We start from the raw sequence: 26,676 nt of genomic DNA on the forward strand, positions 1-26,676 counted from the left end.
ACATTCTAACTGCAGCCACCACAAGAGGGATCTTCAGATCTAACTGTGTACAAAGCATGGGCAGTGACATGTATCAAATATTTGATTAAGAAGCTCTATAGATGTATCTATGGGCCAAGGTTGACCCCATCGCAGTACCTTATAACTGTTTAAAACAGAATGATTTATTGTTTACCTACTAAAAAATTCCCATGGTCCCATTAGAAGCAAAATCATATCATTGGTCAAACTCCTTTTTATCTGACCCATTGCATTGAACATCCTGAGACATTTGTATGTAAATCTTTGACATGAAAAGTGCACACATCTTCCACATCTACAAACTTGTAGACAGCTTTGAAAGTTCTTTGATTGCCATTGAATGAATCAATGTAAATAGCGAAAGGCTGTAAAAAATATTTAATTACCAATACGATTAGACAACCTTAAGGTTTTAAAAAGGTCTGTACATACTTAAAGTGACACCAAACTTACAAATGAATGTGTAAATTGAATAAGAAGTATAGTCACCTTGACTGTTTGTTAGTCTATATTGTGTATGATCATGTCCTATTGCACACAAGGCAGGGAGGGGAGGCTCCTGCTGCAGTTAGTTGTCTTAAAGCTGAGGGACAGTGAGTAGGAGGCGTGCATGGTTGAGCTTTTAAGACATATAGATTTCTTTATATATTTATAAGTCTTAATTGTATTGTGAGAAAAAATTGGATCAAAGAAAAAGAGGAGTTAAAGTGAGAAAGCGCTGAGGTTTTTTATTTGCTTTTTTTTGTATATGGAATTATGTTTAGTGTCTTTTAAAGTTCTGCATGTGAAGAAGCTTTACTTTTAGGAGTAAATAGATGCACCATATGGCAGCACATGTTTCCCAAAATATACTCCAATAAAGATTACATGTGCCGCAGTCCAAGAGCCAAACTACACTGTGTGCAGAATTATTAGCCAAGTTGTATTTTAGAGGATTATTTTTATTATTGATCAACAACTATGTTCTCAATCAACCCAAAAGACTCATAAATATCCAAGCTTAATATTTTTGGAAGTTGGAGTGGGTTTTTTTTTAGATTTGGCTATCTTAGGAGGATATCTGTTTGTGCAGGTAACTATTACTGTGCGGAATTATTAGGCAACTTAATAAAACCAAAATATAATCCCATCTCACTTGTTCATTTTCACCAGGTAAACCAATATCAGTGCACAAAATTTAGAAATAAACATTTCTGACATGCAAAAACAAAAACAAAAAAAATTAGTGATCAATATAGCCACCTTTCTTTATGATGACACTCAACAGCCTTCCATCCATAGATTCTGTCAGTTGCTTGATCTGTTTTCGATCAACATTGCGTGCAGCAGCCACCACAGCCTCCCAGACACTGTTCCGAGAGGTGTACTGTTTTCCCTCCCTGTAGATCTCACATTTTATGATGGACCACAGGTTCTCTATGGGGTTCAGATCAGGTGAACAAGGGGGCCATGTCATTATTTTTTATTCTTTTAGACCTTTACTGGCCAGCCACGCTGTGGAGTAGTTGGATACATGTGATGGAGCATTGTCCTGCATGAAAATCATGTTTTTCTTGAATGATACCGACTTCTTCCTGTACCACTGCTTGAAGAAGTTGTCTACCAGAAACTGGCAGTAGGTCTGGGAGTTGAGTTTCACTCCATCCTCAACCCAAAAAGGTCCCACAAGTTAATATTTGATGATACCAGCCCATACCAGTACTCCACCTCCACCTTGCTGGCATCTGAGTCGGAGTGGAGCTCTCTGCCCTTTACTGATCCAGCCTCTGGCCCATCCATTTGGCCCATCAAGAGTCACTCTCATTTCATCAGTCCATAAAACCTTTGAAAAATCAGTCTTAAGATATTTCTTGGCCCATTCTTGACATTTTATCTTATGTTTCTTGTTCAAAGGTGGTCGTTTTTCAGCCTTCCTTACCTTGGCCATGTCCCTGAGTATCGCACACCTTGTGCTTTTTGATACTCCAGTAACGTTGCAGCTCTGAAATATGGCAAAACTGGTGGCAAATGGCATCTTGGCAGCTTCATGCTTGATTTTCCTCAATTCATGGGCAGTTATTTTGTGCCTTTTTTGGCCAACACGCTTCTTGCGACCCTTTTGGCTATTTGCCATGAAACGCTTGATTGTTCGGTGATCACGCTTCAAAAGTTTGGAAATTTCAAGACTGCTGCATCCCTCTGCAAGACATCTCACAATTTTGGACTTTTCAGAGCCCGTCAAATCTCTCTTCTGACCCATTTTGCCAAAGGAAAGGAAGTTGCCTAATAATTAAGCACACCTTATATAGGGAGTTGATGTCATAGTCAACACCCCTCCTCATTACAGAGATGCACATCACCATATTTACTTAATTGGTAGTTGGCTCTCAAGCCTATGCAGCTTGGAGTAGGATAACATGTATAAAAAGTATCATGTGATCAAAATACTCATTTGCCTAATAATTCTGCACACAGTGTAGTGTAAATGCTATTGAATCTGTAGCTAAGAAATATAAATTCTTTGTAATATATTGCATCTTCATTCATTTACTATTTACTTTTATACTTTGTCCATTGGGTTTCTTGCCTTTGTTCTGTTCAGGCCAAACTTCCTTAGGCGCTCATAATGTATATCTGCTCAACATTTGGTGCCAATGGAAGTTAGATTACTCATCAAGAATATGTAGAAAAAATGAATCAGTTGCTGGGTGGAACTCTGATATTATTTTACACCTTTATTTCTATAATTTACAAGATTAAAAGTCATAATGTTTGCACATTCATAATTCCAGGATACAATTTTTCATGGAAAAAGTTAAATATTAATTTTTCGCATACCAATGTTATAAACTTTTGTGATTTACTTGTAGTACCAAAATGGTTACTACACCCCTAAATTAACTCCTTGAGAAGTGTAGTTTCTTTATTAGGGTCATTTGTGGGGGTTTTCTGCTGTTTTGGGACCTCAGGGACTCCTCAAATGCACATGGCACCTGCTTTCTGTTCCAGCAAAAATTGCACTCCTAAAGTCAAAAAGTATTCCTTCCCTTCTGGGCATTGCCTTGTATGCCTTGTAAAGAGTAGATTCTGACCATATTTCAGCATGCTAAGGAGAAACTGCACAACAAATTGTGGTATCTATTTATTCCTTTTACCCCTGTGTTAATGAAAAATTTTGGGCTAAAGTAACATTTTCCTAGAACAAAATTTTTCATTCTTTAATTTTAAAAAGTGACGTTCATTTCAGTGAACCATTTGAAGGGTTAACAAACTTTTTGAATACCTTGAGGTGTTCAGTTTTGAAACAGGCTTTTATGTGGAGATTTTATGACACATAATCCTGTAAAAGTCTTCATAACCTATAAAAATATGACTTGTAAATTTTGTAGAAAAAATGAAAAAAATGCTGCTAAAAAACAATAAAAAAATTGATGATGACATAAAAAAGACATATGGTAAATGTTATTTATTATTAACTATTTTGGTCAGTAGGACAATCTGTTTTAAGGGAATAGAAATTTATAGATATAAAAAAAATCTAATTATTCAAAAAAAAAATTGTCAAATGTCTAATATTTTTATAAATGAATGCAAATCATATTGATCTAAATTTACCACTAACATAAAGCACAATACATCACGAAGAAGCAGTCTGATAATCACTGGAAGATGTAGATGCTCCAGGGTTACCACTTAAAGTGACACACGTTCTATTTGAAAAATGGGGCTCTGTGAGGAAGATAAAACCAGGCTTTAGCAAGAAGGGGTTAAGTGGTTATAACCCGTGAGGATCCATTGTATTACTAGCCTTCTTAACGTCTGCCATGCATGCATGGTGCATGTTGTGTGTGGGTGTATGGAGTGGTCTTGGGAGCTGAGCCCATTTCATAAATGGTGTGTGGCAACTGTATTATACAGACGGTATCAGCCGCTAACATCACTGACTAAGACTGAAGGACTAATATCCATCCCAGGTATATCAGGCAGGCAGGCAGGCAGGCTGTATAGGAGACGCAGTGGTTATACCAGCAAACGCTGCATTACAGTCCTGTGTGCTGCTCCTGTTGCTGAAATTGCTGGACTTAGCTCCAGGTCCCGGGGGCCAGGAAAAATCCTTTTTTTTTATCTAAATCCTCTTTTTTTTTTCCTCCTTCACAATGTACAAATACCCATCTTATTAACCTTTTGGTGCCCCCCCCCAAAAAAAAAGTGTGCCTCTGATTTTTCAGACACAAATATATCTGTTGAAAATAGTCTGGTGTAGGCCAGAGAAATAGAAGTGTGGTTTTGCAGTTCTATGGGCCATTTGTATCTAAAAAAAACAGTTTGAGTGTGTCGCTCACTGTTCAGCCGCAAATATATATATATTTTAAAAAGCCTGGTATACACCAGTAAATTATTACTGTGGTTTTGATGTTCCATGGTAAAACATCTCTATTATCCTGTTTTTGGCATTTTTTGCTGTATAAAAATAATAATAGTGTCTCCCTGATTTTTCAGACACAAATATATCTGTTGAAAATAGTCTGGTGTAGGCCAGAGAGACAGAAGTGTGCTTTTGCTGTTCCATGGTAAAAAATCTCTATTATCCTGCTTTTTGCATTTTTTTGCTGTAAAAAAAAAAAAAATTGTGTCTCCCTGATTTTTCAGACACAAATATATCTGTTGAAAATAGTCTGGTATAGGCCCGAGAAATACAAGTGTGGTTTTGCAGTTCCACGGTACAAACCTCTGTATTATCCACTTTTGGGCCATTTGTATCTAAAAAAAACAGTTTGAGTGTGTCGCTCACTGTTCAGCCGCAAATATATATATATTTTAAAAAGCCTGGTATACACCAGTAAATTATTACTGTGGTTTTGATGTTCCACGGTAAAACATCTCTATTATCCTGTTTTTGGCATTTTTTGCTGTATAAAAATAATAATAGTGTCTCCCTGATTTTTGAGACACAAATATATCTGTTGAAAATAGTCTGGTGTAGGCCAGAGAGACAGAAGTGTGCTTTTGCTGTTCCACGGTAAAAAATCTCTATTATCCTGCTTTTTGCATTTTTTGCTGTAAAAAAAAAAAAATAGTGTCTCCCTGTCTCCCTGATTTTTCAGACACAAATATATCTGTTGAAAATAGTCTGGTGTAGGCCCGAGAAATACAAGTGTGGTTTTGCAGTTCCATCGTACAAACCTCTGTATTATCCACTTTTGGGCCATTTGTATCTAAAAAAAACAGTTTGAGTGTGTCGCTCACTGTTCAGCCGCAAATATATATATATTTTAAAAAGTCTGGTATAAACCAGTAAATTATTACTGTGGTTTTGATGTTCCACGGTAAAACATCTCTATTATCCTGTTTTTGGCATTTTTTGCTGTATAAAAATAATAATAGTGTCTCCCTGATTTTTCAGACACAAATATATCTGTTGAAAATAGTCTAGTGTAGGCCAGAGAGACAGAAGTGTGCTTTTGCTGTTCCACGGTAAAAAATCTCTATTATCCTGCTTTTGGCATTTTTTGCTGTAAAAAAAAAAAAAAATAGTGTCTCCCTGATTTTTCAGACACAAATATATCTGTTGAAAATAGTCTGGTGTAGGCCCGAGAAATACAAGTGTGGTTTTGCAGTTCCACGATACAAACCTCTGTATTATCCACTTTTGGGCCATTTGTATCTAAAAAAAACAGTTTGAGTGTGTCGCTCACTGTTCAGCCGCAAATATATATATATTTTAAAAAGCCTGGTATACACCAGTAAATTATTACTGTGGTTTTGATGTTCCACGGTAAAACATCTCTATTATCCTTTTTTTGGCATTTTTTGCTGTATAAAAATAATAATAGTGTCTCCCTGATTTTTCAGACACAAATATATCTGTTGAAAATAGTCTGGTGTAGGCCAGAGAGACAGAAGTGTGCTTTTGCTGTTCCACGGTAAAAAATCTCTATTATCCTGCTTTTTGCATTTTTTGCTGTAAAAAAAAAAAATAGTGTCTCCCTGTCTCCCTGATTTTTCAGACACAAATATATCTGTTGAAAATAGTCTGGTGTAGGCCCGAGAAATACATGTGTGGTTTTGCAGTTCCACGGTACAAACCTCTGTATTATCCACTTTTGGGCCATTTGTATCTAAAAAAAACAGTTTGAGTGTGTCGCTCACTGTTCAGCCGCAAATATATATATATTTTAAAAAGCCTGGAATACACCAGTAAATTATTACTGTGGTTTTGATGTTCCACGGTAAAACATCTCTATTATCCTGTTTTTGGCATTTTTTGCTGTATAAAAATAATAATAGTGTCTCTCTGATTTTTCAGACACAAATATATCTGTTGAAAATAGTCTAGTGTAGGCCAGAGAGACAGAAGTGTGCTTTTGCTGTTCCACGGTAAAAAATCTCTATTATCCTGCTTTTTGCATTTTTTGCTGTACAAAAAAAAAAAAATAGTGTCTCCCTGATTTTTCAGACACAAATATATCTGTTGAAAATAGTCTGGTGTAGGCCCGAGAAATACATGTGTGGTTTTGCAGTTCCACGGTACAAACCTCTGTATTATCCACTTTTGGGCCATTTGTATCTAAAAAAAACAGTTTGAGTGTGTCGCTCACTGTTCAGCCGCAAATATATATATATTTTAAAAAGCCTGGAATACACCAGTAAATTATTACTGTGGTTTTGATGTTCCACGGTAAAACATCTCTATTATCCTGTTTTTGGCATTTTTTGCTGTATAAAAATAATAATAGTGTCTCTCTGATTTTTCAGACACAAATATATCTGTTGAAAATAGTCTAGTGTAGGCCAGAGAGACAGAAGTGTGCTTTTGCTGTTCCACGGTAAAAAATCTCTATTATCCTGCTTTTTGCATTTTTTGCTGTACAAAAAAAAAAAAATAGTGTCTCCCTGATTTTTCAGACACAAATATATCTGTTGAAAATAGTCTGGTGTAGGCCCGAGAAATACAAGTGTGGTTTTGCAGTTCCACGGTACAAACCTCTGTATTATCCACTTTTGGGCCATTTGTATCTAAAAAAAACAGTTTGAGTGTGTCGCTCACTGTTCAGCCGCAAATATATATATATTTTAAAAAGCCTGGTATACACCAGTAAATTATTACTGTGGTTTTGATGTTCCACGGTAAAACATCTCTATTATCCTGTTTTTGGCATTTTTTGCTGTATAAAAATAATAATAGTGTCTCCCTGATTTTTCAGGCACAAATATATCTGTTGAAAATAGTCTGGTGTAGGCCAGAGAGACAGAAGTGTGCTTTTGCTGTTCCACGGTAAAAAATCTCTATTATCCTGCTTTTTGCATTTTTTGCTGTAAAAAAAAAAAAAAGAGTGTCTCCCTGATTTTTCAGACACAAATATATCTGTTGAAAATAGTCTGGTGTAGGCCAGAGAGACAGAAGTGTGCTTTTGCTGTTCCACGGTAAAAAATCTCTATTATCCTGCTTTTTGCATTTTTTGCTGTAAAAAAAAAAAAAAAATAGTGTCTCCCTGATTTTTCAGACACAAATATATCTGTTGAAAATAGTCTGGTGTAGGCCCGAGAAATACAAGTGTGGTTTTGCAGTTCCACGGTACAAACCTCTGTATTATCCACTTTTGGGCCATTTGTATCTAAAAAAAACAGTTTGAGTGTGTCGCTCACTGTTCAGCCGCAAATATATATGTATTTTAAAAAGCCTGGTATACACCAGTAAATTATTACTGTGGTTTTGATGTTCCACGATAAAACATCTCTATTATCCTGTTTTTGGCATTTTTTGCTGTATAAAAATAATAATAGTGTGTCCCTGATTTTTCAGACACAAATATATCTGTTGAAAATAGTCTGGTGTATGCCAGAGAGACAGAAGTGTGCTTTTGCTGTTCCACGGTAAAAAATCTCTATTATCCTGCTTTTTGCATTTTTTGCTGTAAAAAAAAAAAAAAATAGTGTCTCCCTGATTTTTCAGACACAAATATATCTGTTGAAAATAGTCTGGTGTAGGCCCGAGAAATACAAGTGTGGTTTTGCAGTTCCACGGTACAAACCTCTGTATTATCCACTTTTGGGCCATTTGTATCTAAAAAAAACAGTTTGAGTATGTCGCTCACTGTTCAGCCGCAAATATATATATATTTTAAAAAGCCTGGTATACACCAGTAAATTATAACTGTGGTTTTGCTGTTCCACGGTAAAAAATCTCTATTATTCAGGTTTTGGTAGTTTTTTCCGTAAAGAAAAACAGTAGTGTCTCCTGACTGTTGTGACACAAAAATATTTCTGTTGAAAATAGTCTTGTGTAGGCCCGACATCCCAGTGTGGTTTCGCAGTTCCACGGGTCAAATCGCTGTACTATCCAGTTTTGGGCCTTTGGTATCTAAAAAAAAAGCAATTTGAGTGTGTCGCTCACTGTTCAGCCGCAAATATCTCTATTTAAAAAAGTGTGGTATACCCCAGTAAACAATAACTGTGGTTTTCCTCTTCCACTGTTCTAATCTACTCTTTATTACCCTTTTTCCATTGATAGTGCAAGTGTAAGCTATTTTACTTCATTTACAATGGGCAAGGCGCGTGGCAAGGGACGTGGAAGTGGACGTTCTGGTGATGGTTCGTGCAGAGGACGGGGCCGTGGCCAAGGTGAAAATGTGCCACAACCAACAGCCACATCTTCTCGCTCCCACTTCTTGACCGAATTACTAGGGAAGCACAGAACAACACCAGTATTGAGAACTGATCAGTGTGAACAGGTTATTAATTGGATAGCAGACAATACTTCCAGTTACCTGGGCACCACCACCTCCGGTCTGTCTTCCACACGGTCAACTCTTAGTAGCCGTGAGTCTCGACCGCATACTCCTCCTCACCCTGATGCTCCTTCCTCCCACCATGCCGAGTGTCGTCAGACAGCAAGTGATCCCACACTTGGACACTCTGAAGAGCTGTTCACTGGTCCATTTCCATATTTGGGCCCCTCGTATATTTGATACGCTTGAAGTGGTGGAAGAGGAGATCCCATGTTGCGATGCCCAAATATTTGAACAGCCACGGCCACAGGAAGTCGATGACGAGACACAATTGCCAGGAAGTGAGGAGGAGGATCGTGGTGCGCAAGTGGAAGAGGAGGAGGTGGTGGATGATCTAGTAACTGACCCAACGTGGAAGGAGGACATGCAGAGTGAGGCCAGCAGCACACAGGGGGAGGGAGGCAGAGTACCCCAACAGGCAGGAAGAAGCAGTGTGGTGGCCACAGACAGGAGGCAGGCAACCGTTCCCCGTAACACCAACACGAGGGACGTTGCCAGTACAAGCGGTAGGTCTTCCAGAGTCTGGAATTTTTTTAAAGACTCTTCTGATAACCCCAAAAAGGCCATATGTTCCACCTGCCATGCAAGGATCAGCAGGGGTGACAAAACTACCAGCCTGACCACCACCAGCATGATCAGGCACATGGCAGCAAAGCACCCGACTTTGTGGGGCGAAACCCAGGGTCCACGACCAGTGTCAGCGGGTGTCACCACTGCTTCTTCCACTGTTGTGCGTGCAATAGAACCTCCTGTTGTGTGTGCAAGGCAATCCCCTGTCCATACTGCATGTAAAGATGCCCCCTCCTCTCAGTCTTCACTTGTTATGGCAGTTTCTCAAGAAACAGCATCAACGTCCACGTCCACGTCCCACCGCAGAATTCAATTGTCCATATCCCAGACCTTTGAACGAAAGCGGAAATTCGCAGCTAACGCCCCACAGGGCACAGTCCTAAATTCGCACATTTCACGACTGCTTGCATTGGAAATGCTGCCTTTTAGGCTGGTGGAGACGGAATCCTTCCGCAATCTTATGGCGGTGGCCGTCCCACGGTACTCGGTCCCCAGCCGACACTATTTTGCCCGGTGTGCCATCCCCGCACTACACAAACACGTGTCCCAAAGCATCTGCCGTGCCCTCAACAACGCAGTTACTGGGAGAGTCCACCTGACAACGGACACGTGGACAAGTGCTTGTGGCCAGGGACGGTACATCTCTCTGACGGCACACTGGGTAAACATAGTGGAAGCCGGGACCCAGTCGGACCTTAGGACGGAACACATCCTCCCCACACCGAGGATTGCGGGCCCTATGTCAATCAGAGTTGCCCCCACAGTGTACAGCTCCTGCGCATCCTCCTCCTCCTCCTCCTCATGTTCAGCCTCCATCTCAGATATCACCACATCAGTTACAAGCTGGAAGCATTGCAGTACTGCCTCCGCCAAGCGGCAACAGGCTGTGCTGAAACTCATAAGCTTAGGTGATAAACCTCACACTGCTTGTGAGTTGTGGACAGCTGTGAAAGAGCAGGCAGATCTGTGGCTGAGACCGCTGAACCTACATCCCGGCATGGTCGTGTGTGACAATGGCCGTAACCTGGTGGCGGCTCTGAGGCGAGGTGAGATTACACACGTACCATGCCTGGCTCATGTGCTTAACCTCGTGGTTCAGCGGTTTCTTAAATCGTACCCCGAGTTGCCAGATCTGCTCGTGAAAGTACGCCGCCTATCAGCTCATTTTCGCAAGTCGACTACAGCTTCCGCCGCCCTTGCTGTGTTGCAGCAGCGTTTGCAGCTTCCGGCACACCGACTGGTGTGTGATGTCCCCACACGTTGGAACTCTACCCTCCACATGTTGCAAAGGATTTGTGAGCAGAAGAGAGCAGTTGTGGAGTACCAGCTGCAACAAGGCCGTCGATATTCAGGTCAGACTCCACACATAAGACCTCAGGAGTGGACCTGGATGTCTGACATATGTACCATCCTGACAAACTTTGAGGAGGCCACCAAGATGGTGAGTGGCGATGACGCCATCATTAGTGTCAGCATCCCACTTGTCTGTCTTTTGCAACGCTCTCTGCAGAGAATTAAAGAGGAGGCATTGCAGCCAGAGTATGATGAGATGGATCAAGAAGCCGTAGCGGGCGATTACACACAGCCCAGCCTCATCTCATCCCAACATGCATTGGGGGACAATGAGGGAGAGGAGGAGGAGGAGGAGGAGGAGGAAGAACAGGAGCTGCTATCATGCGTTGTAGATGGTAGTACCTGTACAAGTGTCATACCGTCGGTTCAGCGTGGGTGGCCTGAGGACAGGGGGGAGGAGGAAGAGGAGGAGGAGGAGGAGAGCATGGTCAGTCATCATCTTGGTGAGGACACGGAAATCTTGCCCGTTACCAGTCTGGCACGCATGGCTGACCTTATGTTACGCTGCCTTAACCGTGACCCTCGCGTTGTCAAAATGTTGGGTGACAGTCATTACTGGTTGGTGACACTTGTAGACCCCCGCTACAAGGAGAACTTTCACTCTCTTATTCCTGAGGTGGAGAGGTCTACAAAAATGGGGCAATACCAGAAGGCCCTTGCTGCAGAACTCTTAAAAAAATTCCCATCTGAACACGCTAGCGGCAGAGGTCACAGTTCGTTGCCCAACCAAGGTGTACAGGCGAGAGAGATGCAACTCCAATCCAGCAGAGGCAGGGGAACACTGTCAACATTCTGGGACAGTTTTCTGACACCCACCCAGCTTACAGGACCTGAGGCGCGGGGTACTCTCACAAGGAGTGGAAAGTTTCAAAAGATGGTGAGGGAGTACCTTGCCGATCGTACCAGCGTCCTCCGTGATTCCTCTGTGCCTTTTAATTATTGGGTATCCAAGCTGGACACTTGGAATGAACTCACTCTGTATGCCTTGGAGGTCCTGGTTGACCTGCCGCCTGCGTGTTATCGGAGCGTGTTTTTAGTGCCGCTGGGGGCATTATAACTGATAAGCGCACTCGCCTGTCAACTGACAATGCTGACAAGCTGACCCTTATCAAAATGAACAAGGGCTGGATTGGGCCAGACTTCTCATCACCACCAAATGACAGCAGAGTAACATAAAGTCAAATCCACTGTGTTATTTCGGGAGGTGTATTCCCATGCATCGCTTCACACCCACACATGGGTATACGCTTCCTCATTTCGGCTGTTTTTTGCTCTTCTCCTTATCCTCAGCCTCCACGACCACTATACCACCAGGGTGACCGTGGTCCATGTTGCCAGCATTGCAAGTTCCTCTGTCCTAATTTTTGGCAGCTTTTGCTTGGAAGGAATAGGCAAAGACTATGGGAGACCCACTCCCCAATAATGGGAATAATGTTTTTAATATGCTGTACTGCATGGCTCTTGTAAGGGACATTGCAAGTTCCCCCTTCCTAATTTTTGGCAGCTTTTGCTTGGATGGCATAGGCAAAGACTATGGGAGACCCACTCCCCAATAATGGGAATAATGTTTTTAATATGCTGTAGTGCATGGCTCTTGTAAGGGGCATTAACCCCTTAAGCCCCGCGGGTGGTTTGCACGTTAATGACCGGGCCAATTTTTACAATTCTGACCACTGTCACTTTATGAGGTAATTACTCTCGAACGCTTCAACGGATCCCCCTGATTCTGAGATTGTTTTTTCGTGACATATTGTACTTCATGATTGTGGAAAAATTTCTTCGATATCACTTGCGTTTATTTGTGAAAAAAACGGAAATTTGGCGAAAATTTTGAAAATTTTGCAATTTTCAAAATTTGAATTTTTAAGCCCTGAAATCAGAGCGATATGTCACACAAAAGAGTTAATAAATAACATTTCCCACATGTCTACTTTACATCAGCACAATTTTGGAACCAAAATTTTTTTTTGTTAGGGAGCTATAAGGGTTAAAAGTTGACCAGCGATTTCTCATTTTTCCAACAAAATTTACAAAACCATTTTTTTAGGGACCACATCACATTTGAAGTCACTTTGAGAGGTCTTTATGACAGAAAATACCCAAAAGTGACACCATTCTAAAAACTGCACCCCTCAAGGTGCTCAAAACCACATTCAAGAACTTTATTAACCCTTCAGGTGCTTCACAGGAATTTTTTGAATGTGGAAGAAAAAAATGAACATTTAACTTTTTTCACAAAAATGTTAATTTAGACCCAATTTTTTTTATTTTCACAGGGGTAACAAGAAAAAATGGACCCCAAAATTTGTTGTGCAATTTCCCCTGGGCACGCAGATACCCAATATTTGGGGAAAAAATACTGTTTGGGCGCACGGCAGGGCTCGGAAGGGAAGGAGCGCTATTTGACTTTTTGATTGTAAAATTTGCTTGAATAATTAGCGGACGCCATGTTGTGTTTGGAGAGCCCATGTGTGCCCAAACTTTGGAGCTCCCCCACAAGTGACCCCATTTTGGAAACTAGACCCCCCAAGGCACCTTTCTAGATGCATAGTGAGCACTTGGAACCCCCAGGTGCTTCACAAATTGATTCGTAACAATGAAAAAGTGAAAAAAAAAAACACTTTTTCATTTTTATGAATCAATTTGTGAAGCACCTGAGTGTTCCAAGTGCTCACAATGCATCTAGATAGGTGCCTTGGGGGGTCTAGTTTCCAAAATGGGGTCACTTGTGGGGGAGCTCCAATGTTTGGGCACACAGCGGCTCTCCAAACGCAACATGGTGTCGCTAACAATTTGAGCCGATTTTCCGTTAAATTTGTTAGAGGACACCATGTTGCATTTAGAGAGTCCCTGTGTGCCCAAACATTGGAGCTCCCCCACAAGTCACCCCATTTTGGAAACTAGACCCCCCAAGGCACCTATCTAGATGCATAGTGAGCACTTGGAACCCCCAGGTGCTTCACAAATTGATTCGTAACAATGAAAAAGTGAAAAAAAAAACACTTTTTCATTTTTATGAATCAATTTGTGAAGCACCTGGGGGTTCCAACTGCTCACTATGCATCTAGATAGGTGCCTTGGGGGGTCTAGTTTCCAAAATGGGGTCACTTGTGGGAGAGCTCCAATGTTTGGGCACACAGGGACTCTCTAAATGCAACATGGTATCCGCTAACAAATTGAATGGAAAATCGGCTCAAATTGTTAGCGGACACCACATTGCGTTTGGAGAGCTTCTCTGTGCCCAAACTTTGGAGCTCCCCCACAAGTGACCCCATTTTGGAAACTAGACCCCCCAAGGCACCTTTCTAGATGCATAGTGAGCACTTGGAACCCCCAGGTGCTTCACAAATTGATTCGTAATAATGAAAAAGTGAAAAAAAAAACACTTTTTCATTTTTACGAATCAATTTGTGAAGCACCTAGGGGTTCCAAGTGCTCACTATGCATCTAGATAGGTGCCTTGGGGGGTCTAGTTTCCAAAATGGGGTCACTTGTGGGGGAGCTCCAAAGTTTGGGCACAGAGGGGCTCTCCAAACGCAATGTGGTGTCCGCTAACAATTTGAGCCGATTTTCCATTTAATTTGTTAGCGGATACCATGTTGCATTTAGAGAGTCCCTGTGTGCCCAAACATTGGAGCTCCCCCACAAGTGACCCCATTTTGGAAACTAGACCCCCCAAGGCACCTATCTAGATTCATAGTGAGCACTTGGAACCCCAGGTGCTTCACAAATTGATTCATAAAAATGAAAAAGTGTTTTTTTTTTCACTTTTTCATTTTTACGAATCAATTTGTGAAGCACCTGGGGGTTCCAAGTGCTCACTATGCATCTAGAAAGGTGCCTTGGGGGGTCTAGTTTCCAAAATGGGGTCACTTGTGGGGGAGCTCCAAAGTTTGGGCACAGAGGGGCTCTCCAAACGCAATGTGGTGTCCGCTAACAATTTGAGCCGATTTTCCATTTAATTTGTTAGCGGATACCATGTTGCATTTAGAGAGTCCCTGTGTGCCCAAACATTGGAGCTCCCCCACAAGTGACCCCATTTTGGAAACTAGACCCCCCAAGGCACCTATCTAGATTCATAGTGAGCACTTGGAACCCCAGGTGCTTCACAAATTGATTCATAAAAATGAAAAAGTGTTTTTTTTTTCACTTTTTCATTTTTACGAATCAATTTGTGAAGCACCTGGGGGTTCCAAGTGCTCACTATGCATCTAGAAAGGTGCCTTGGGGGGTCTAGTTTCCAAAATGGGGTCACTTGTGGGGGAGCTCCAAAGTTTGGGCACAGAGGGGCTCTCCAAACGCAATGTGGTGTCCGCTAACAATTTGAGCCGATTTTCCATTCAATTTGTTAGCGGATACCATGTTGCATTTAGAGAGTCCCTGTGTGCCCAAACATTGGAGCTCCCCCACAAGTGACCCCATTTTGGAAACTAGACCCCCCAAGGCACCTATCTAGATTCATAGTGAGCACTTGGAACCCCAGGTGCTTCACAAATTGATTCATAAAAATGAAAAAGTGTTTTATTTTCACTTTTTCATTTTTACGAATCAATTTGTGAAGCACCTGGGGGTTCTAAGTGCTCACTATGCATCTAGATAGGTGCCTTGGGGGGTCTAGTTTCCAAAATGGGGTCACTTGTGGGGGAGCTCCAATGTTTGGACACACAGGGGCTCTCCAAACGCAACATGGCGTCCGCTAACAATTTGAGCCGATTTTCCATTCAATTTGTTAGCGGACACCATGTCGCGTTTGGAGAGCCCGTGATGTGCCTAAACAGTGGAGCTCCCCCACAAGTGTCCCCATTTTGGAAACTATACCCCTCAAAGATTTTATTAAGGTGTATAGTGAACATTTTGAACCCAGAGGTACGGCACATTATTTGTTTACATTAGGTCATCATATTGAATAAGTTTTCATTATTCTTGAGCGCAAGTGCTCGCTACTTGAGTTTGCATCGGGTACTCAGGTATGCACCATGTACAGCGTGTGCTCGAGTGACATGCTCGAGTCCCTGCTCCGCATGTTTCACGGTTATTAGACACCCAAAAAAAAACATGCGGGGATCGCTCGTGCATGGCAGGCAATCCCCGTAAAGTTTTTTGGCCGCGAAGCATATGGGGCAGAGACTCGAGCATGTCACTCAAATACCCACGATACTAAATGCATACCAGAGCACCCGATGCAAACTCAAGTAGCGAGCACTTGCTCTCAACACTAGTCGCCATATCGTCATCTTTTTTTCTTACTTTTGAAAAAAATCCCAACCCCAGCCCTAACCCTAGCACAACCCTAGCCCCAGCACAACCCTAGCCCCAGCACAACCCTAGCCCCAGCACAACCCTAGCCCCAGCACAACCCTAGCCCCAGCACAACCCTAGCCCCAAACCCAGCCCTAACCCTAGCCCAATCCTAACTCAAGAGTTTATTTTTGACGCCGTTGCTTGTGCGGTATAAGTGATTAGACGACTTTATTCTTCGGGTCGGTGTGATTACAGCAATGCCAGAATCATATGGGGTTTTTATGACTGACAGCTGTCACACACTAAAAGACGCATTTTTTGTAAAATCTAGTTTTTGCATCGCCATATTTTGAGAGCTATAATTTTTCCAAATTTTGGCAGACAGTCATGTGACGGCTCGTTTTTTGCGGGATGACTTGACGTTGTTATTGGTGCCATTTTCAGGCACGTGACATTTTTTGATCGCTTTCTATTCCGATTTTTGGGAGGGAGAATAAACAAAAACCAACAATTCAGGAATTGTTTTTTTTTTATTTTTTTTATTCTGTTCCGCGTGTGGTAAAATTGATGAGGCAGCTTTACTCTTCGGGTCAGTACGTTTACAGCGGTACCACATTTGTATAATTTTTCTATGTTTTGGCGCTTATACACAATAAAAGCTATTTTATAGAAAAAAATATTTTTTAGTATCGCTTTATTCTGAGAGCTATAACTTTTTTATTTTTCGGCTGATGGAGCTATATGGCAGCTTGTTTTTTGCGGGACGAGATGACGTTTTCAGCGGTATCATTTTTATTTATATGCGTCTTTTTGATCGCGTGTTATTCCACTTTTTGTTTGGCGGTATGGTGATAAAGCATTGTTTTTTGCTTGTTTTTTTTTTTTTTTTTTTTTACCGTGTTCACTGAAGGGGTTAACTAGTGGGACAGTTTTATAGGTCAGGTTGTTCCGGACGCGGCGATACCAAATATGTGTACTTTTATTGTTTTTTTTTTATTTTTTTTATAATAATATTTATTGATGGGTACATTATATTTTTATTTTTGGTGTATTATTTTTTTTATTTTTTTATAATATTTTTGCACATTTTTTTTTTTTTTTTTTTCCACTTTCACACAGTTTATACACTTTATTACTTTGTCCCACTCTGGGACTTTCACTTTTTTTTTTCTGATCGCCTGCATGGCACAGGAATGGAGCACCATCCCTATGCCATGAAGGCTGTCAGAAGTGCACAGTGTGAAGATTGCTTGGAGATGCACTGCGCATGTCCAAGCAATCTTCCTGCTCTCTGGTGACCCGGATGTTGTCATGACGACATCGGGTCGTCATGGCAACACCCGGGAAGCCTTTGCAGACTGCGCTGGAAGCCGGAAGAGGAGGTGAGTATCGGCGATCACCTCCCCTTGCCCCCGCAATGCCGCGATCGACTTCGATCGACTTCGATCGCAGCATCGCGGGGGTTAATGTGCTGGGAGCGGTGCGTGACCGCTCCCTGCACATAGTACCGGGTGTCAGCTGTGACAATCAGCTGACACCCGGCGGCGATCGCGCCTGCACAGCCTGTGTGCGCGCGCGATCGCCATGACGTACTAATACGGGTCTGGCTCTTAAGTCCCAGGGCACAGACGCGTATTAGTACGTCAGATGTTATTAAGGGGTTAAAATCGTCTTGTTAAGTTACTGTGACCTCCACGTCTCTTCCAAGGGTCGTTAATATTGTCTTTTTATTCCACTGCGACCTCCACCACTCTTCCAGGGGGCATTAAAAGCATCTTGTTAAGCTACTGTGACCTCCACGTCTCTTCCACAGGGCGTTGATATTGTCTTTTTATTCCACTGTAACCTCCACCACTCTTCCAAGGGGCATTGATATTGTCTTTTTATTCCTCTGCGACCTCCACCACTCTTCCAAGGGGCATTAAAACCGTCTTGTTAAGCTACGGTGACCTCCACGTCTCTTCCACGGGGCATTGATATTGTCTTTTTATTCCACTGTAACCTCCACCACTCTTCCAAGGGGCATTAAAACTGTTTTGTTAAACCACTCTGAACTCCACGTCTCTTCCAAGGGGCGTTAAAACCATCTTGTTAAGCTACTGTGACCTCCACATCTCTGCCAAGGGGCATTAAAACTGTCTTGTTAAACCATTCTGAACTCCACGTCTCTTCTAAGGGGCATTAAAACCATCTTGTTAAACCACTCTGAACTCCACAGATCTTCCAAGGGGCATTGACATGTTGTTTTTAATTACCTCTAACCTCCAAGACTCTTGCAACGGGCATTGCATTTCCTCCTAATTTTTGTCAGCTTTTGCTTTTCAATGCATAGGCGAACACTAAGGGAGACCCACTCCCCAATAATGGGTAGAAGGTTTTTAATACTCTGTAATCCACGTCTGTTTCAAGGGGCATTGCAGTGCCTAATAATTTTTGGAAAGCCTTCCATTCCCTGCTTAGGCCAACAGTGTACAGGAGACCCAGTTGCTATAAATGGAAAAAACGGTTTAGTTAAGGCCCTCTGACCTCCATGTCACTTCCAAGGGGCATTGGAGTGGCTCGAAATTTTTGGTAGGCATTGCATTCACTGTATGCCTTATAACTGTGTAGCTGAACCGCTCCTTTTGGTACAGAAACATATCCTACAAGACATGTGTGGTTGGCTGGCCTTATATTGATGTGAATGGTCCCTGTTCCTCCTGCTCTTTCTCCTTTGCCACCACCTCATCCATCATTCATCACCTGAAGCTTTGTTTTAACGGGAGTCATAGAACTGGGATAGTAGCAGGAAAACATCCAGCAATCCTCGAAGGAGGTAGAATATGCGCCAAAACGCTGACCACCTCAGGCCTAGCTACTACTACATACATGCGCTTGCATTCCAAGGAACAGAAAGCTAAGGAGGTGGATGGCCTCATGATCATGAATAATTTACTCGTTGTGTAGGAGGCCGACCACTGCTGCTGTCTACCTTCTGAACTTTGTGTTGAAGCCTGATTGACCCAGGACCCGCAATCCTCTATGTCTGGAGGCCGTGTTGCATCCCAGTGTCCAACTGTGTCCCGGCTTCCACAATATTAACCCAGTGTGAAGGTGTCAGTGAGATGGACCATTCCTGGCCACATTCACTTGTCCACGTGTTTGTGGTTAGGCTGTCCTTCCCACTAAATGCACTGGGGAGGGCACAGGTAATGTTTTGGTATGCGCGCTTCTGTATAAGGCGCACCGGGACAAATAGGGGTGGCTGGGGACCGTTTATGGACACCCGGCCACCCCCACGCGGCTGGGGACTGTGTGTGGGCACCCGGCCGCGGGGCGGTTGGGGACTGAGTATGGACACCCGGCCGCCCCCTGCTGGGGACCAAGCGTGGACACCCGGCCACCGGGTGGCTGGGGACTGAGTATGAATACCAGGCTACCGACGCAGCCATGATGTGGTGGCCAGATTCCACCTCCACATGCCTAAATGGCCCAATTTCAAGTGCAAGTAAGCTAGCAGTATGGTATTGCAGCCTGGGGGTGGGTGGGTGGCAGGCTGCATACTTGCGCTTGTATTGCAAGTTATGGGGGAGGTACAATTGAACACTGCCCTGGGACAAGGACGCGCTTAATCTTATGTATAAGGCACACCAGGACAAATAGGGGCAGCTGGGGACTGAGTATGGATACCTCGCTGCCGAAGCAGCCATGAGGTAGTGGCCAGCTTCGGCCTCCTCCAAACTAAAAGGCCCCATTTCAAGTGCAAGCTAGCAGTATGGAATTGCAGTCTGGGGGTGGGTGGGTGTCAGGCTGCACACTTACACTTGCATTAAAAGAAAACATAGCAGATGCTAACTTCTGTCATCATCATCATGCTCCTCACCTTGGCACTCTCAACTCCACCGATGGAAAAGTCAGGGCCCACCGGAGGAGTCTGGTTCTCTGGTGGGCTCGTCCAATGCTGCCTAAAGCAGGCCGGGCTAAGAAAAGTGTGTGGGGGGATGTTCCAAGGAGAAATAGGGGCGGCTGGGGACCGTTTATGGACACCCGGCTGCCCCCAGGCGGATGGGGACCGTGTGTGGACACCCGGCCGCAGGGTGGCTGGGGACCGAGTATGGACACCCGGCCGCCGGGCAGCTGGGGAATGAGTATGGATTCCAGGCCGCCAACACAGCCATGACGTGGTGGCCAGATTCCGCCTCCACATGCCTAAAAGGCCCAATTTCAAGTTCAAGCAAGCAAGCAGTATGGTATTGCAGCCTGGAGGTGGGTGGCAGGCTGCATACTTGCGCTTGCATTGCAAGGAATGGGGGAGGTACAATTGAACACTGCCCTGGGACTAGAACTTGCATGGGGATAGTTGCAAGTCTGCATCTTCTGATGCGGCAAGGATCACTTCTGATGGGCACACTTTTAGGCAGTGACCTGGGTGTCAGAGATGCTTCCAGGGGTCTTCCCCATGCTGTTCCCATGTCTTTTTAGCACTGTATGCATGTGTCACACAGCACATGGCCAGATAAGGTTGTAAAATGTTAAAATGACATTTCCCGGTGAATGCATTTGTCACGGTTGAAAGCAATACAAACGTGCAAAAACGCATAAAAAATGCTACTTGTGAACATAGCCCAAGGTGTGGAGGAGTATTTTTGTTTTGGGTTATTTATTTTACCTTATACACAAGTCTTTACCCTGGAAAGGATGTTCCTTAACCCCTTTCCGACCTGGTCAGTAATAGTACGCACCAGGTCGGGAAGGCCGGTTCAGCGGGGGCTCCGGTGGTGAGCCCGCACTGAAGCGAGCACATGTCAGCTGATTATTGGAATCGCAATCCACCCGCGGCTGTTAACATGTTAAATCTCTGACAGTGGCATTTAACTCGCGCTTCCGGGAGTCCTAAGCCCCGCCCATCAGTGACCCCGTCACGTGATCGCGGGTCACCAATGGGTGGGCATGACAACTCAGGGTCTGCAGCAGACGCCTGTGGTTGTCATGTCTCAATTGCTATGAGCGCCACCTAGTGGTCAGCGCTCATAGCAAGTGAGCATTTCTCCTGCATACAAGCGATCTGCTCATCGCTTGTATGCAGTAGAAGCAATCAGACAACTGCTGCTTCTAGTCTCCTCTGGAGACTATAGAAGCAAGCAGAAAGTGTAAAAAAAAAGTTTTTTAAAAAAATAAATAAAAAATATATAAAAGTTTAAGTCACCCCCCTTTCGCCCCATTCAAAATAAAATATATATATATATAAAAAAAAACCCACATACACATATTTGGTATCGCCGCGTTCAGAATCGCCCGATCTATCAATATCAAAGAAGAATTAATACAATTAGTAAACGGTGTAACGAGAAAAAAATTTTAAACGCCAGAATTAAGTTTTTTTGGTCGCTACAACTTTGCAATAAAATGCAATAACGGGCGATCAAAACATCGTATCTACCCCAAAATGGTATCAATAAAAACGTCAGCCCGGCACGCAAAAAATAAGCCCTCACCTGGCCCCAGATCCCGAAAAATGGAGAAGCTAAGGGTCTCGGAAAATGGCGTCATTTTTTTTGTTTTTTTTAGCAAGCTTTGGATTTTTTTTTCACCACTTAAATAAAAAAGAACCTATACATGTTTGGTGTCTATGAACTCGTAACAACCTGGAAAATAATGATGGCAGGTCAGTTTTAGCAATCTGTGAACGTGGTAAAAAAAGGACCCAAAAAACAACTGTGGAATTGCATTTTTTTTGCAGTTTCACTGCACTTGGAATTTTTTTCCCATTTTCCAGCACACGATATGGTAAAACCAGTGATGGTGTTTAGAAGTACAACTCGTCCCGCAAAAAATAAGCCCTCACATGGCCATATTGAACGAAAATTAAAAAAGTTCTGGCTCTGGGAAGAAGGGGAGCAAAAAAGGAAAACACAAAAACAGAAAGACCCATGGTCGTTAAGGGGTTAACATATTTCACAGGAAAGCACTTTCACTTTCGTTTTTGAACGTTTTATTGTGAGCCTGTAAAAGTGGCTTAATACCTCTGACCACGTTGTTGACAGCAGTGACTTGGGGGTCAGAAATGCTTCCAGGGGTGATCCCCATGCTGTCCCCATGTCATTTGAGCACTGTCACTATCGTTTTGGGCACTTTTTAGGCTTTCTACAGACTGCCGGTGGTGCCGCCGCAAAAATGTTCGGGTCTCCCATAGACTAACATTGGGCTCGTTGCTCGGGTCGAGCACCCGAGTATCACAGTGAGCTCGGCCCGAGCTTCGAGCACCCGAGCATTTTAGTGCTCGCTCAACACTAGTAATGATCAATCTTAGAAAATGGCGACACAAACAAAAACATTTTATTTACAAGCGTGAGAACCAAAAAATAAATGAAACTAGAACAACCTCCCAGAAACCTAATAGTGGTAAAAGGAAAATGTGCTGGGAAGGTAGACAAACAGACACACAGCAAGGATGTAAATGGTGTAAGATTAGCAGGGTAAATCCCTTCACTAAAGGGCTTAAACTCCTTATCACAAATCCACCCGTCACACATAACGAGATCGCTAGCGAGATCGTTGATACGTCACGGTTTTTGTGACGCAATAGCGATCTTGCTAGTGATCTCGTTATGTCTGACAGGTAGCAACGATCGGGCCCCTGCTGTGAGATTGCTGATCGTTACAAAGCTTCCTGGACCATTCCTGGGTCGTTGCGCTCCCGCTGGGCAGTGTGCATCGCTGTATTTGACACCTTATCAACGACCTCGTTAGCGATTCAGAACTGAGACACGTAGGCGTGCATAAATTGGACTTTTCCACGCCCCTCGTCCCCGATTGGTGGTCGCTACAGCGTTCTCATTTTCCGCCGTGCATAAAGAAGGCAACAGAATAGCGATTCCATCCTTTGTTTCTGACCTCATTCTGGATTGCAGATCCTAGCAGAATTCTCCGGGCTGTTGATATCCGTTCATTTGACTGAGTCCTGATTTTGCGTAATTTTACGCACGCCTTTGTGACACAGTACAGTCCCTATCAAGGTGTGGATCGTTGAAATAGCTGCTGTGTGAAAGCGTCCCAACGACCGCCGAGATCGTTAGTTAGATCGCTAGGGCGGCCGAAATCGTTGGGAAGTTCTGCATGTTTGACAGCTCCCCAGCGATCATGAAACGACTCTCCAGCAATCCCAAAACCGTGACGTAATAACGATCTCGCTAGCGATCTCGTTATGTGTGACGGGGCCTTTAAGCCAGCAAGGGAATGCAGTGAAGGGATAATATATAAAGCCCCACCAAGAACGTGATAGGGCAAGCCAAAATGGGAAAATGGAAAACACCTGCAAACCAAGAAGGGAGAATAAAGACAATATGAACAGACAGAAGAACCAACCACGAAGCAACAGGTCACCAAATCAAATCCCCAAACCATGTCTCCTGTGTCTGTCACAAATGGTAATATTATTTTAAAACTATTGTTTTTCTTAGTGATCAGTATGGTGTTATTATTTGGTCATCATTGTATATGCTGGTAATATGTGGTCATGTTGCTTTGTGGTAATATTTGTCCCATGTTTGAGATATTAATGGTACACTAAAAGTAGAAAGTTAACCGCAGCACTCTATACGGACTTCCAGGAACCAGGTCATCATACCCACATGGATGCAGCATCCTGATCTCCAAGGAGCTCACTTGAATAAATGAATCATCAGTAGAATAGAATGACAGTATCCAAACTTGAGTGAAGTAAAAATACAGTGCAACATTTCGACAATACTAGTCTTTATCAAACATTAAGGTATATTAGTCTTGATATAGTGGATTTTATTTAGTTAGAGGATGATGGTTATATTTAGACACTGGTGTAATATATTGTCACGGTGTAGCGGCAATATTTGCTGTTGTATAGTGATATTGGTCGTCATATTGTGAACTTTGCTCAGCAACAGTATATTTATGAAAATATTTATAATTTCATAATTGCATAACTTGTTTAGAAGTATTATTAAAAACAATCTTATTGCTGCATTTTCTATGAGATTTTTGCTACATACAGTATATAAATATATTCAACATAAATACTCATCATAACCAAGAGGCGCTTTTCAGAAATTTACAGATATGTCAGCTTCACATAACTTTTATGCATTTTGGGCCTGGCATACATTGGTTGGGGTAAACTTTACATATTTTGCATTCAGGTACAAGAACCTCAAATTATGTCACTGGGCACTGCTTATCATTATGTACATGTTAGGATGGTAAATAATATAGACTGGTGACATTTACTGTCAAAGGTTTTTGATAATTTCTTTATTTTTTTTACAATTTCCTTCATTTTACAGAAATCTTCATGAGATTTTGATCTTCGGAGGACAACATGAATGGCCAAATCTGCTCCCTGAAATTTCTTACCTTGTTATTAGTGATTTTTATGTTCCTATCCGGATACTTATCCCACTACAAAAGCAAAAAAATAATAATCAACGAATGGATTGAAGATTCCGTAAAATTACAGGAGAGAAAAAAGCCTGTGAATAATTTGACTTACCCAGCGTTCAAGCACCCATTGGCTCCTCCGTACCCATATCCATACCAGTTCCTCATTAACCAGCCAGACAAGTGCAAGAACAGGAAACCTTTCCTTGTTATAATGGTGGTTGTACGGTGCCAGGACTTGAAGTCTAGACATACAATCCGAGAAACATGGGGTAATGAAAGTATTTATGATGTTGAGGTGGTCAGGATTTTTCTGGTGGGTCTACCTCAGAATGCTATTGACCAAAACCAGGATTTGTTAGAAGAGGAAAGTGCAACCTTTGGGGACATCGTACAACAAGACTTCATGGACACCTATTACAATTTGACCTTGAAAACCTTAATGGGTATGGAGTGGGTGACCAAATTCTGTCCTTCTGCCAGCTACATCATGAAGGTAGACAGTGACATGTTTCTTAATATAGACTATTTGATTCATAACATTATTTATCCAAATTTACCCATTCATACAAATTACTTCACTGGACACATATTTACCTACTCTAGACCTCTTAGGATAACATCTTCTAAATGGTATGTACCTAAGGAAATCTATCCAAATAATACATACCCACCCTATTGCTCAGGTACTGGATATGTGTTTTCAGCTGACATGGCAACAAAAATCTATGATGTGGCACAAGAACTTAGGCTCATCCCCATTGAAGATTCTTTTATGGGAATTTGTTTGTTTGAGCTCCACATTCCACCTAGAAAATCCCCTAGAGGTGCATTTAACATCGAAAAGTTAGATTATAACCATTGCAAATTTAGGAAAGTTGTCACAGTGCACCATTATGGTGGAGAAGAGCTCCGGAATATATGGGCAGACTTTTGGGCTAAGAAATCTCAGAAGTGCTAAGAAAACAGAAAATAAAAATAAACTGGAGAAAAAAAAATATTATTTGTGGAGAATTTTGCATAGTGATGAGACTCTTTTTAGAAATTGAAAAATCAAATATATATCTATTAGTTTTACAGGATTTATATAAAATTTTAAACGCTGTATATTTTTTATTTATTTAAAAGCAATGGACACTTTTGTACTCATTTACTTATTGCTACTTTAATTATCTAAATGTAAAGCTAAGCAACTTTCAAAGCAAATGAATTAAAAAATATTTACCATTTTGATGCTGCAGATACTGTGCACCTGCTTCACATAGCTGGCTTTTCTGATGCTCATTATATAGATTACCTGGTTGTGTGAGCTCTCTCTGCTCTCGCTCTTTACTCAGTGTTTGAGATAGAGAGCAGACACACTGAATGTCATATACCAGCAAATATACAAAAATTTTAATCTATGCCAAACTATCAGAGTATGTATGTGTAGCACCCTGAGGATTCGGCTGCTACAGGGGTATTGCACCTCAACCCAGAGGTGTGATATTCCACTCCCGGGTAAGGATGGAGTGTGGAACTGAGCTAGTAGGCTGCATGCACTACACACATCCCATTTCCGGGGAACAGACCGATGGTACTCCCACTAGAGAAATGTGCAGGTACGACAGTGTCTGTTCCTGGCTGGAGTGGGAGGGGGGTGGAACATCCCAGTAGTGTAGGGGCAGATAGGGGGAGCAGCCTGGGTAAAGTTAGGAGCTCATTGGGTGCTGGTCACCTGAGCTCACACATAGAGGGAGTATATAAGGTGGGAACCATCTTAGATCAGGGTCAGTCAGTCAGTTGTCAGTCTGTGAGACGTCAGTCGGTTGTCAGTCAGCCAGTCAGACAGTCTGTCTGAGAGCCTGAGAAGCAGAGCAGAGGAGAAGAGAGAGAGACCCAGAGGCGCAGAGGGGACCCCAAGAGCCCATAAGAGAGCTAATAGGGTGAAGGGTCGGCAACAGGGTACCGGATCCCAAGCTGGCAGAGGCTACAGCACACCTTAGCCAGGAACCGGAGGTCGTGGGCAGGATCTGCCACGATCACCCACTAAATCCACCCGGAAGGCAGACCAAGAATAGGGTCAGGGAGCCCAGAGGAGGCTTGACCAACAAGAGGCCCGAGGGAGCCGGACTTAGGTGGATCCCTGGTGGGAACGGCCAGAAGAAGGGAGAGACAGAAAGGAGCTCAGGACCACACTCCGGAGTTGCCTGGGAGTTGACCAAGTCCAGGACCTGGTGGACGCAGCACGGCTTGGGTGGTCACTGCTGTACACAGTGACCCGAGCAACACCAGTAAGTAAAACCCTGGAACTGCATTTTATGCCTCTGAGTCTCCTTGCTGCACCTTCACA

General features: G+C 42.8%; 1 protein-coding gene across 1 annotated transcript in view; it reads left to right on the plus strand.

Moving 5' to 3' along the window:
- LOC141165344 (beta-1,3-galactosyltransferase 1-like) overlaps positions 1–26,030 on the plus strand; it is a 58,311-nt gene extending 32,281 nt beyond the window's left edge. Inside the window, exon 2 of the mRNA XM_073650942.1 lies at positions 24,251–26,030. Coding sequence (XP_073507043.1) covers positions 24,286–25,305 — 1,020 coding nt within the window. The 5' untranslated portion in view covers positions 24,251–24,285 and the 3' untranslated portion in view covers positions 25,306–26,030. The remainder of the gene's footprint in view (positions 1–24,250) is intronic.
- Positions 26,031–26,676: the final 646 nt, after the last annotated feature.

Source organism: Phyllobates terribilis, unplaced genomic scaffold (assembly GCF_046119375.1).
Source record: "Phyllobates terribilis strain yellow unplaced genomic scaffold, ASM4611937v1 Scaffold_11__3_contigs__length_659146591, whole genome shotgun sequence".
Classification (NCBI taxonomy): Eukaryota; Metazoa; Chordata; class Amphibia; order Anura; family Dendrobatidae; genus Phyllobates; species Phyllobates terribilis.